The 13,594-nt window shown below is 35.1% G+C and overlaps 1 protein-coding gene and 1 pseudogene across 1 annotated transcript in view; both read left to right on the forward strand.

The window, feature by feature from the left end:
* YIPF7 (Yip1 domain family member 7) overlaps positions 1-12,460 on the forward strand; it is a 28,792-nt gene extending 16,332 nt beyond the window's left edge. Inside the window, 3 exon segments of the mRNA XM_073012433.1 lie at positions 4,272-4,417; positions 10,011-10,192; positions 12,217-12,460. Of these exon segments, the coding sequence (XP_072868534.1) occupies positions 4,272-4,417; positions 10,011-10,192; positions 12,217-12,379 (491 nt within the window). The 3' untranslated portion in view covers positions 12,380-12,460.
* Positions 5,928-7,249, forward strand: LOC140710543 (nucleophosmin pseudogene; annotated as a pseudogene).
* Positions 12,461-13,594: the final 1,134 nt, after the last annotated feature.

The raw sequence follows: 13,594 nt of genomic DNA on the forward strand, positions 1-13,594 counted from the left end.
GTATGTTGACTTTTTATTTTTCACGGTTTCTTTGGTTCAGATTTCTATAGAATTTAAAGAGTTTTCTTTCCTTGTTTATTTTTTAGGGATTTTATATAGTAACCATATTAATTATTGTCTAGAATATGTATTTTAAACATTTTTTTCCTAGCTTGTGTTTGCCATCTAATTTGTTTATGGGTCATTGGGACATATTAAAAGTGTGATATTAATTTTTTAAACCCAGAATATGTTTCCTAGTAACATTTCTTTCCAATTGTTGTTTGTTTAAAATCTATTTCTCCAGCTCTAGGTACTGCCTCTTATCTCCTTATAGATGCTCATATTTTAAAAATTATCCTTTTTTATTTTTTGTTTTATATTGAAATTACTATTCAATAGTTGTTTAAGCTTAATATGTGAAGTAAGATTTAATTTTTTTCTGTACTACTTAACTATTTTTTTCTGCAGCATTTATTGAAAATAATCTTTTCTACTATCTGAAATGTCTCTATTGTTGCATTAATTTACCATTCTCTATACATCCTCCTCTAGCATGTCTTTCAATTTGAATAGAAAATATGTAATAGATTTTTATTTCCATTTTATACAGCTCAGAGTTAATTTCCCCAAAATATATAATGTATTAGAACAGCAGTCCCCAACCTTTTTGGCACCAGGGAACAGTTTTGTGGAAGACAATTTTTCCACAGACAGGTTGGGGAGATGGTTTTGGGATGAAACTGTTCCACTTCAGATCACCAGGCATTAGTTAGATTCTCATAACAAGCATGCAGCCTAGATCCTTTGCATGCACAGTTTACAATAGGTTCATGCTCCCATGAGAAACTAACACAGCTGATGTGGCAGGAGGCGGAGCTCAGGTGGTAATACTTGCTCGCCCACTGCTCACCTCCACCTCCTGCTGTGTGGCCCGGTTCCCAGCAGGCCATGAGCAAGTTGGTATGGGTCCATGGCCCTGAGTTTGGGAACCCCAGTATTAGAAGATAGAGTACCTAATATAATTTTGTGTTTTGAATCTATGAAATATCTGGATTTTGGATCCAAAGTGTTCTTCAAGCTGAGTGACTTGTGAAAGCCTCAAGCCTCTTTTGTCTAAAGATATGAAAAAGGCCATGTCTTTTTCAGATATAAAAAATGATACAATTTCTAGGATAACGCATTAAATAACATTTGCAAGTTTTTATTGACCATCCATCAGAATGGCCTATAAAATTATCAAGCTATAATAATGAACATTCCTTGCACAAAAAGCATGTTGTTTCAAAAGAGTCCTTCTTTAGTTCTTAAATATTTTGTTGTCTGAAATATTTGTTTGGTTTTATGTAAGAATGATAAATTTTGCTCTTAATGTAAAATCAATATGTTAAACGCATTTTTGAGAATAACAGTAAATTCAAACCTGTCAGATAAGAAGAATTACTGATATTTCGTATGTTGTATTTATAGCATAGCTTGATGCTTCTATATGAAAGGCCAATGGCACAATTTGCATAGAAAATAGAGATCTTAATTCACTTTTATAGCATATGTATCATATACTTTACTACCACTAGATGACAGCAAAACAATAAATTTTGCATTCAAATTTTACAACAGTTTTATCTTATTTTATTTTGTACAATAAGATGTTATATTAGAGTATCTATAATTAATAAGTAGTTATAATGTCTCACATACCTTATAATAAATAAAAAACACAATATTATAGAGATATTTCAGTAGAAAGCACATAAAATATTTTTCATTATGAAAATATTTATATGGGTTTATGTTAATTTACTGTCTCATGGCTTGATGTTAAAATATGTGCAGGAGTTAGTTATGCCATTCAATAAATGGTTGACATCAGTAATGATGCAGCATAAAGAGTTTTTCATCTGAATTTCTTCCAAAATAATTACGTTTTTTGAGGAAAAGGTATTTGGAATTAAATACCACTTTATCGTGGTAAATACTGAAAATGTATTTTTAGCATAAATGCCAAAATTAAAAAATAAAGTTTGAGAACATAAGCTTCAGGTGAAATTAATTTAAAATTAATTAATTTTAAATATATAGCATGTCTCAATTTTTAAAGTCTTCTTCTCTTTCAAAAATTACATTAGACATTCTAACCTCCTTTAAGCTTGGTGAACTGCTCATATTATTCAAAGTGTATGTTCATTAATAAATATACAAATGCACTGTGGAAATAAAGGATGAAACAAGAAAGCGGAAATGTAAATTATTTGCTATTAATTTAACTATTTGATTTTTTTAAGCTTAAAATAACAGATGTCATTCTGGGCATGAAATGAATAAAACTTTATTTCTTGGTTTAGACCAGTGTCTAGCTGACCCTCTGAAAATTTCTGAGTTGTTAGAACAAGGGTCCTCTGTGTCATGGGGTTTATTAAAAGTCTGTGTTGTAGTCTGTGTACAGAAAACCAGCTTTGCAAGGTATTTAGGTGGTATGTGCCTCTGTAAAATAAGTTGAGCTATACCCCTGTATCTGACCAAAGAGAGTTACTAAAGCTTGGAAGGGTAGTTACATGTCACATACAAATACATTTAGGAAGACAGTCCTTCACATGGAAGAATTGGGATCATTTAAAAAAAAAAAAATTATAAGATTAGATGAACATTGACCCGACCACAACTCTATGGTTAAACACGTGCTTTCTTGAGTCAGATTGCGCAGCGTTGAAAGCTAGGTTTTCTATTACTGCTTTGTGTCTTCGGACAAATTAATCTCTCAAAGCCTTATATATCCGATGCATAAAATAGGGATAAAATAATAGCAATTGATTGTGCATTTATAAGACCAATTTATGTAAATCTTGTGAAGTCCATAGAAACACTCAGTAAATTTTAGCTTTTATTCTTCCTAGCCTCCACATCACCCTTACTGACATTCTGAAATTATAGAAGGAGGATAACCAATTTGATTAGTGGTCCCTAAATAGTCAAGTCATACTCTTCTCTATGAATGTTCTCTTTCTCTACCCTAGATACATCTTAGTTGATCTCTACAGGAGTGGTAGGAAAAGAAACCAATGTGGTATCAATACTTATTTCTATGTTCAAGGGATGTCAAATGGCTAGGTATTTGCTTTATAGTAATGAGAGAAGCAGATTCTAGCAGAAGGATCTGTGAGGCAGCAGTCAGAAGTCTTTGAAAAGTGGGAATTGGAGAAAAAAAATTGAAATTTCTAAATGGATTTGGACTCATGAACACTGAACTTCACTGATTTTGGATACTTTATTTGAATACTACCATGTATAAAAGAGAAAGGTTAACTTGTCTCAAGAATTTAATCTTTGAATACATAGACTCAGCTTCACAGTACATTGACCTCACAAAAATATGCGTGCACATCATGATCACTTTTACTTGCAGAAAGAGCCCTTTTCCCCTCTGTGTAGTTTCATTCATTTAGCATAAAATTGCTCTTCTCATTAGGCATAGTGGACTTGGACTCAGTCTCATTAGTTTAGTATAGTGCTACTAATTTAAAAATTATGCCATGGCCGATATGACGGGACTTCAGAAGTGTCAGCAATTGAAAATACAGGAAAAGGGCCAGGTGCGGTGGCTCAGGGCTGTAATCCCAGCAGTTTGGGAGGCCAAGGCAGGAGGGTCCCTTGAGCCCAGGAGTTCGAGACCAGCCTGGGCAATGTAGTGAGACCTCATCACTATGGAAAAAAAAAACAAATTAGCCAAGTGTGGTGGTGCATGCCACAACTGAGACATGAGTCTCAGTTACACAAGAGGCTGAGCAGAGGAGCTGGGATCATGCCACTGCACTCCGGCCTGGATGACAGAGGGAAACCCTGTCTCAAAAAAGAAATTTTTTAAAAAAAAGAAAATACAGGAAAAGGAACTATCCAGATGGACAATAGGATGAAATTTTTGATCTGCTAGCTACAATTTTATTTTTTACTGTATATTGCCAATTTCCCAATTTTTAATTAGATTTAAAGCTTGTATTTGCTGCGTAAATCAGGGAATGTTTTCCCCGATGGAAATATTTCTCTAACACATTTCTTTTAAGTCATTCTTTGGAAACCAAATTACTTTTTAGTTTTTTTTTTTAAAGATTTGTATGTTACATAGAACTTGAGTTTCTGTGTAATACAGAACATAGAACTTTAGAAGGTATGATAAAACAATCAGATTAAAATGCTAAGTAAGTTAATCAGATATGTTAACCTTTAAAGAGTGTAACTTATTTTTATTTTTCTATATTTATATTATCATATTATCTATCTTTTTTTCCTTTTTACAGAACTTGGAATCCATTTTGATCACATATGGCAAAAATCTTGGACAGTGTTAAACCCAATGAAGCCAGCAGATGGCAGTATTATGAATGAAACGGACCTCACTGGACCCATTCTTTTTTGCATAGCCCTGGGAGCCACCTTGCTTCTGGTAATGTGTCACAGTAAGCACCAGATTTTAATGCTTGTCCTTGCCAGTGCTGGTTTTGAAGCAATATGTATAAATATAAGAGAAACTGTGTCACATTACATAGTGAATTTTGTTAAGTGAGAGAGAATAATTTAACCAATAGTGACAAAAATATGCTACTATTATGCATTGCAACAGCTAAAAAGTATAAATTTAAATAGAATTTCAAAAATCAAGAAGGAGATCAAAGTAGGAGATCACTTATGTCTTTTCTGTTATTAAGAAAAAACTGTAAATCTGGAATAATGGGAGGAAAACAGATTTGGGAGATATAAGGCCTACATTTTATTTTTTGTTTTTTGTGAGAGTTCTGTTGTGACACTGAACAAGTCACTTCTCTTTGGTCACCATTTTCTTTGCTGTGATAAATCTCCAGACTATTTCTAACATCTTATGAGGTACGAGACTGATCTCCTTGTTTTGGGTTAGGCTACTTAGAGAAAGTTAATTTGCAATGACAACCTGTGATTTGTTTACTCAGCCTACATATTTCCTCTAAAATGTTAGTTTTCCACATTTTATGAAGACATTTGTTCCCCGACTTCACCATATGTCTTATGTATGCTTTCATTCTTTATATCTGGAAGTAATGGTATTAAGGGTCACTAAAAACGTGACCTAAGTAAAGTTTAAAAGACATTCTAGCTCATAGTTTAGGAAAATGTTTCATTAAAAAAAAAAAGGAATAAGAAAAAAATAAGAAAATGTCTCTGACTTTATACCATGAGAAGATGGCAATACAATAAAAACAGAGAATGATAAAGATGGTCAAGACAGTCTGAAAAATTTTGTTTCATTAAGACACAAAGAGATAAACTAGGCAGAAGAAATAATATGAGAAATTAAACATTATAGGAAAAGCTCTCACAATAACTATTTCACCCTTTTCCCCATTTTCCTGCTCTTCATGTTCCATAATAATAATTTCTTCCAATGGATATACAATTTTCAAGAGTAGTTGTAAAATGCATTTGCAACTAAATAAAATTCTGCTTTTCAATTATTATATATAATCAATCAAAATACTGATAGCAATCTAGTTTCTGCAGGTAATTTGGCCAATAATAACATCATGTTAATCCAATACAATAGTATTTAGTGATAACATCTTATTTCTTTGTACTACAGCAAGTGCAAATACTCTGTAAATCAAACACTATATCAACTAGAGTTTTAATTTAGTCTCTAACCTCCCTTCTTCTGTCTTTGTCACAGTAATTTGATAATCTTAGATTAACTGCTAAGTAAGGCCATGCCAATTAATCAAATAGTCAGAAACAATCAATTTAATATATTAACTCATCTTTCTTTTTCAAGTCATTTGTAATAAAACAGCTGTTTGTTCTGTAGCAGAACATCACTGTTACCATCCCTTAAAGAACAGCATCAATTCCATTATGATCTCTCTTGGATGCATAATGTTAGTTAGAGTTATTTACATATCCCTTCTTATATTTTAAATACAAAGCAATAGCCCTGGTGTGATTCCGTCCTGCGCGGCTGTTCTCTGGAGCAGCGTTCGTTTATCTCCGTCCGCCTTCTCTCCCACCTAAGTGCGTGCCGCCACCTGATGGAAGATTCGATGGACATGGACATGAGCCCCCTGAGGCCCCAGAACTATCTTTTCGGTTGTGAACTAAAGGTCGACAAAGATTATCACTTTAAGGTGGATAATGATGAAAATGAGCACCAGTTATCTTTAAGAACGGTCAGTTTAGGGGCTGGTGCAAAGGATGAATTGCACATTGTTGAAGCAGAGGCAATGAATTATGAAGGCAGTCCAATTAAAGTAACACTGGCAACTTTGAAAATGTCTGTACAGCCAACGGTTTCCCTTGGGGGCTTTGAAATAACACCACCAGTGGTCTTAAGGTTGAAGTGTGGTTCAGGGCCAGTGCATATTAGTGGACAGCACTTAGTAGCTGTGGAGGAAGATGCAGAGTCAGAAGATGAAGAGGAGGAGGATGTGAAACTCTTAAGTATATCTGGAAAGCGGTCTGCCCCTGGAGGTGGTAGCAAGGTTCCACAGAAAAAAGTAAAACTTGCTGCTGATGAAGATGATGATGATGATGATGAAGATGATGATGATGATGATTTTGATGATGAGGAAGCTGAAGAAAAAGCACCCGTGAAGAAATCTATACAAGATACTCCAGCCAAAAATGCACAAAAGTCAAATCAGAATGGAAAAGACTCAAAACCATCATCAACACCAAGATCAAAAGGACAAGAATCCTTCAAAAAACAGGAAAAAACTCCTAAAACACCAAAAGGACCTAGTTCTGTAGAAGACATTAAAGCAAAAATGCAAGCAAGTATAGAAAAAGGTGGTTCTCTTCCCAAAGTGGAAGCCAAGTTCATCAATTATGTGAAGAATTGCTTCCGGATGACTGACCAAGAGGCTATTCAAGATCTCTGGCAGTGGAGGAAGTCTCTTTAAGAAAATAGTTTAAACAATTTGTTAAAAATTTTCCGTCTTATTTCATTTCTGTAACAGTTGATATCTGGCTGTCCTTTTTATAATGCAGAGTGAGAACTTTCCCTACCGTGTTTGATAAATGTTGTCCAGGTTCCATTGCCAAGAATGTGTTGTCCAAAATGCCTGTTTAGTTTTTAAAGATGGAACTCCACCCTTTGCTTGGTTTTAAGTATGTATGGAATGTTATGATAGGACATAGTAGTAGCGGTGGTCAGACATGGAAATGGTGGGGAGACAAAAATATACATGTGAAATAAAACTCAGTATTTTAATAAAGTAAAAAATAAAATAAAATAAATAAATAAATAAATAAATACAAAGCAATAGAGGCAAAAATTCTTAACTGGAAGTGAGAAAATTGGATCTACCCTAGCTTTGCCACTTGCTGTAATCTTTAACCTTCGGCTTCATATTTCTAGGCTTTCATTTCATTTTCTTCAAGGCAAAAGGAGTTTATTTAAGTAGCTCTTCAGGTTCTATTTAGTTCTAAAATTGTGTAGAATATGTGAAAATATGTGTTTTCTGAATGTCTTTATGCAAACCTTATCACTTGAAATTTTACCATTAGATATGATAACTTTCAAATTGATTCTGATATAGAGCAAAAAGGACTCCCCCAAAACTCCAAGTGAATATTAATTGAAGTATGATTTAACTCAGAATTCATTTGATTATAGGTTATTTCTTTCCTGGATATGTAGAATTAAAATGTAAGAGTGATTTTACTGGCTGATACAGGAATTTTACTAGAGAAAGCAAACTAAATTCAGAATCAATATCCAAATCTGTTTATCATCTCTGGAGTCATAAGAGTCATAGTCACATATGCCTCCTTCGTTGAGATTCATGCTGACATAAGACACCATTCTTTCAGTGGATTTTCTTCAGGCAAAAGGAGATAAACCAAAGAAAGCTTCAAGCACTTAGCACAAATTTAGTTTTACTTATTCTTTTCCCCCAAATTATTTTCATTTCCAACACCAAGAAGACAAATGGTTTAAAGCTTTTGCTCCATTTAACTTTTCTGATAGGGCCAAGAGTGTGGTCTGAAAAAGCAACATGCATGGCCAATTTAAAAGTGCAATCAGAAGAACACTAAGTATTTTAAATCACGATGTGGTAATGAGGATGGTATAGGGAGGATCCTTAAAAATTTTGAGGTTAAAAAAATAGAACATTTATTTTCTATTTCGATTATAAGCCCTTGTTAGAATTTGAAACAATTCTTTAAAATGGCAGTGATTTAGGCTAAATGGAATTACAACTTAAATTGGACAAACTACCAAAGAAAGACATGATGAGAGAAGTTCATAACTGACATGAAAACACACAACTTTACTACCAAATTAGCTTCATCTACTCCCTATTTGCCCCACTCCATTTGTAGAACTGCCTTTTCAGGACAGGAAGGTGCAGTAAGGTGTCCTTTGGGTGTAAGAGAGTTGTCCTATACCATTAGGACTAGCCCTAGCTCATATTTATCCCATCCAAGTAAATATTAAGTAGATGGTTTCTCTAATGCATGACAATGATGTGAAATTGTCTTTATTTTGCAAGTGGAGCAAACTCACCCAATAAAGCAGTGGATAGCTGATGTGTTTCTGCTAGCATGTCCATCGTTAGCATTATTTCATTAAATGGCCACAAGAATACAGAAGATATCGTAAGAATTTATCAGTGGCTAATGCTGGAGACAATTCTGCCAGCAAAAGTCAGGAATATTTACGAAAGGACTTCGTAGTGATCAACGCTCCAACTGCAGAAGAAGAAGAATTCAGAATAGGTGAACAATTTTGAACATTAAAATAGCTATGACTTTCTCCATTACCCTGATTAATTGTAAAATAAATATCTCTAAAAGACTTCATAGATAATAGCATGGAGAAGGAAAAGTGGCAGCTAAAAAGCTCTTTCTCTCCTGAATCAATTTATCAGATCCTTCACTGTTTTTGTCTAATTCCCATGAAAACCGGAGACAGCCTATTCAACTTTTATCTAGAAGTTATGATCAGCATAATGTAAATATAAAAAATTAATGAATTTTTAACTGTAGCTTTGGTATTCTCAGAAAGCAAACATTAAAATATCCTCTTTTGAAGTAATAGTATGCTGTGATTTTCTCTGAGTGCATTTACTGGGGCTTGTACTCACAAAATACTAGCTCTGTGAGCAATGGCTGTTTTTATGAGTTTTCCTCAGAAGATTGGTGGTGTACTCTGAACACTACTAACTTCCTTTGACAGTACACCTTTTATGATTCATTACCAGTTAGTTTATATAAATCACCTTTTCATAAGGCGTGGTTAATCAACCTGGCAATAGGTATCATGAAACATAAAAGGATTCTGTGTTCAACTAAGTGCTAAATTAAATAGGGTTAAATATGTGCCATTATTTTGGGACTTATTTAGGACTTGTAAGAGCTCCCGTTGATGTTCAGGACCTACATTTTAGAGCTGAAATACCTAGGTTCAAAGCCAACCTCCATTGCTTAGCGTTATATTACCTTGGGCAAGTTACTTATCCTCTCTGCACCTCATGTTTAAGTTGGTGTAATTATGATACTTATTTCATAAGGTGGTTATGTGGATTAAATAAATATATGTGGCACACTTAGAATGGGTTCCAACATGGTAAATCCTGTATCTGTTTGCTAATTTTACTAATATGCCTTATAAATCCGCAAGACTAAAATTGGGTTTTTTATTCCTCTATTCAATCATGTAATTATTTAATAAATATGTGGACAAAGTATAGTCTTACTTACGCCTTGTACTCTTAATAGACAATTTATAATAAAAAATAAGTCTAGAAATATTCTATCTTCTTTGTAGCATGCTTATTCCGTCCTAACTCTAGTCAGAAGTGTTTGTTTTCAGAATCTGAATTCAAACCATTGGCCATGTTTTTCCCAGAACTGCCAGTCTCCTGATGACAGTCCTACAAAGACAGGGAACAGCACTGAACTGACTCTAACACGCTCTCTGCTTCGTGATATTCAGATTTCCTCTTGGTGTCCATTGTGTGTTCAAACTGTTTTTTTTTTTTGGTTTTTTTTTTCCCACGTCGTTTCAGGCAGGAAAAGTTCAGTTTGGTTATGTGTATGGCATGAGTGCCATTGGCTGCCTTGTGATTCATGCCTTACTGAATCTGATGAGCTCTTCAGGGGTGTCATACGGCTGTGTGGCCAGCGTGCTGGGTTACTGCCTGCTCCCCATGGTCATCCTGTCTGGCTGCGCCACGTTCTTTTCATTGCAGTAAGTGTCGGTGTGCTCTCATTGACCTCACACGCACAATCATAGCCAAGGTTTGCCACAGTCATGCAAAAGTTAAGCCCTTTCTGATTGTTTTGGTAGTGGAACTGGGAAAAGCATGGCTATTAAAAGCTACACATAGATTCAGAAAAGTAGGTCAGTTTTGGCCCAGGTGCTGTTCTTACTTCATTCAGTTACTTAAAAAATAAATTAATCCAAGTTATCTTTAAAACTGGCACTTTTTGGCTGGGCACGGTGGCTTGTGCCTGTAATCCCAGCACTTTGGGAGGCCGAGGTGGGTGAATCATCTGAGGATGGGAGTTCGAGACCAGCCTAACCAACATGGAGAAACCCTGTCTCTACTAAAAATACAAAATTAGCCAGGCATGGTGGCGCAGGCCTGTAATCCCATCTACTTGGGAGGCTGAGGCAGGAGAATCACTTGAACCCAGAGGCGGAGGTTGCAGTGAGCCAAGATCATCCCATTGCACTCCAGCCTGGGCAACAAGAGCAAAACTCTATCTAAAAAAAATAAATAAATAAAAGAAAAGGAAAAAAAAAAAAAACACCTGGCACTTTTTAAGTTGTCACATTTTTCAGTGTGAACTATCGTCATGTGTAAAATAACAACTACAGGAAATTCACTTGTTTGATTTTGGAAGAGTAAGTGCCTGGTGAACACTGATAAATTGCTTCAGCTTTCAGGCACTCTGCCTTCTGGGCTGAAAACAACTATTCTTTCTCAGCTGGGCTCCTTGCCGGGTAGAATTCCCAGGAACCCTGATGAGGATATTAATGTTGGAGAATTTTATAACATACATGCTCAGTCAATATTTTTTTTTCTTCCTTAATTTAGGCAATTAGTATGTGCAACTCAAGACCGTTACTAAGAATACAGTACATTAAACAACTCTAGAAATTATCTCTAATAGGTATTACTTAAATCAATAAATGTAGTACTTATTTGGTGTTTTAAAAATATGTTTGGTTTATTAATAGTCTGAGGCATTAGAAGCTATACTATAGAGTTTTCACTTGTTTTGCTTTTGTTCAATTATTAGAAGTAGATATTTCTGTCATTTTCACAAATAATAAACACAATTCCCAACTTCAGGGTCAAACCAAGATCAAGTAAGGCAGTTTAGTTTGGTGGTGGAAAGAGTACTATGATAGGAGAGATCTTGACCTATTGTCCACTTCACCATGCAATTTTTGTCATCACTTTATTGCTTTAAAACTGGACAGTAGACATCTCCTGAGATTTCTCCCAGCTCTCATGTCTTGTTTTTCTAAATAATGCATTCTGTTTAGCACATAAGAAAGGAAATTCACTCTTGACCACCTTTCCTGCCTTATTATACTCCAAGTGACCAGACTTGACTATCTTATTTGCTCACTTGCCTCCACAGTTACTTTTTGAAGATACCAGTTGAACAAATCTATTTCAACATTCTAAAAATATACAAAATGGAACTTCAAGGATTAAGTGGGAAGCCACACACATACGTGATTTCCTGTCCCACGTGCTCCTTACTTGAGCTGTGTCAGGCTTTTTGTGATGTCCGACAAAAACCTGAGAAGTAGATCTGAAAGTAGCGGGAATTAGGCACCTCACTGGAATGTAACTCTGTCTATCCTTCTCCCATACCATTGGCCAATTTTTGAGACAAGTAGGGGAAAGGAAGTCTATAGCTATAAGGATGTGAAGGCTCTCAATGCTGTATTTAAGAGAATTTTAGGAGTTAGGATTTGAATATTGACAGATGAGAGGAGAGTGACTGCAGGTGACTTCTACTGTTTTTTCTAATTCAGGTTTAACAGAAATATAAAATATTTAGCCTCTGTAACGAATTTGACTAAAAAATGCCTAACTGGCCAAGGGCTTTTGTTCATATATTTCATGATTGTCATTTTACCACTGGAAAAAGTAGTTATAAATATTGTACCAAGGATATTTCAGAGGCAGCTTTAACTCAATGGTCTCTTTTCTACTGGCACAGGCAATCATCTCTTTGTCTTTGCTGCAGGGGCACCTTTGGAACCGTATCATCCCTGGTCATCATTGGCTGGTGTAGTCTCTCAGCTTCCAAGATCTTCATTGCAGCCTTGCACATGGAAGGACAGCAGCTTCTTGTTGCCTACCCTTGTGCTTTACTTTATGGACTTTTTGCCCTCCTAACAATTTTCTAAAGAATGTTTGAGACAGCATTTCAAGACTCTATTTGCTTGCTGTCCAGATTATTTTGGAAATAAATTAACATTCAAATTTGATGATATGATTTTTGTTTTATTGCTTTTGAAAGAGTAATAAGCAGAGAGACAAAGCAGCACTTAAGGGTGGTGCTCTAATAGCCCATTGATTTGAATGATGTTTTGCTTTTGAGTTTGGTGCATTAAAACATTTCAAAATACTTAAAATAAAAAGGGATACAGTTGCTGTACTGATCAACCCTGCCTTTCTCAATAGATGTATTTCTGAGAAACATAAGTAAATAAAATCATATGTGTACTAAAAGGAAATCTCTAGTAAGCCTTTTCAGAAACTTTCATGACAGCTCAAGCTGTGTGCCTGTGGCTAAAGTTCCACTGTTCTGCACCTTTGGAGAGTTCAGGGGTATGTTATACAGGGTTTTACTTACCTAAAGAATCAAAGAACCTCTTGCCTCTCAATTCACTTCCTTTAATAACTATTCTTCAGTCTCATTTAAATAATGCATTGACTCACCGCTTTTTCAAGCCCTCACTTCCTTCTTACTTGGTTTAGATGCCATGGCTCATTACTATAATTTCTTTCTTGCATGTATCCTCAGCAACCTTGCCATTTTCTCCCTAAGTAGGTGAATGTTACTAGAAGAAATCCCGCTTCATATTTATTGTATTACCATGCCTTAAATGGTCCCTCAGTACTACCCTTGAATCCCACTACATTCTCTTAAATTTGCCTCCATGCTATCTGAGATGAATATATCACACAAATTTTTCACCGCTCAAATCCCCAACACTCCTTTCTCATGTTCTACTGTTTGTTTATTCTTATTTTATTGCAAAACAGAATCATCTAGAAGAAAAGTGCTTATCTTCCCACTTTCTTCTCTCTCAACTTACATGTACCTTTACCCATATATACTCTTATTTTCTTGTCATCTCTCTCTTCTCTCCACAGCCAGCCCCTCCACCTGCATAATCCATATTTTCTCATCACCTATCATTTATGTCAGCACATGAACATGTTTCAATAACTCTTATCTTAAAATAAAACTCCTTTGATTTAACATCTTTCTCCAGTTATGGCCCATTCTCTTTTTTTATTGCAAAAATTCTTGAAGGAGTTTTCTATTGTCTCTGCTTCTACTTTATCATTTCCCATTCTTGCTTTCCTACATTCTAGGCAACAATTTATCACCC

Source organism: Chlorocebus sabaeus, chromosome 27, assembly GCF_047675955.1.
Source record: "Chlorocebus sabaeus isolate Y175 chromosome 27, mChlSab1.0.hap1, whole genome shotgun sequence".
NCBI classification, from domain to species: Eukaryota; Metazoa; Chordata; class Mammalia; order Primates; family Cercopithecidae; genus Chlorocebus; species Chlorocebus sabaeus.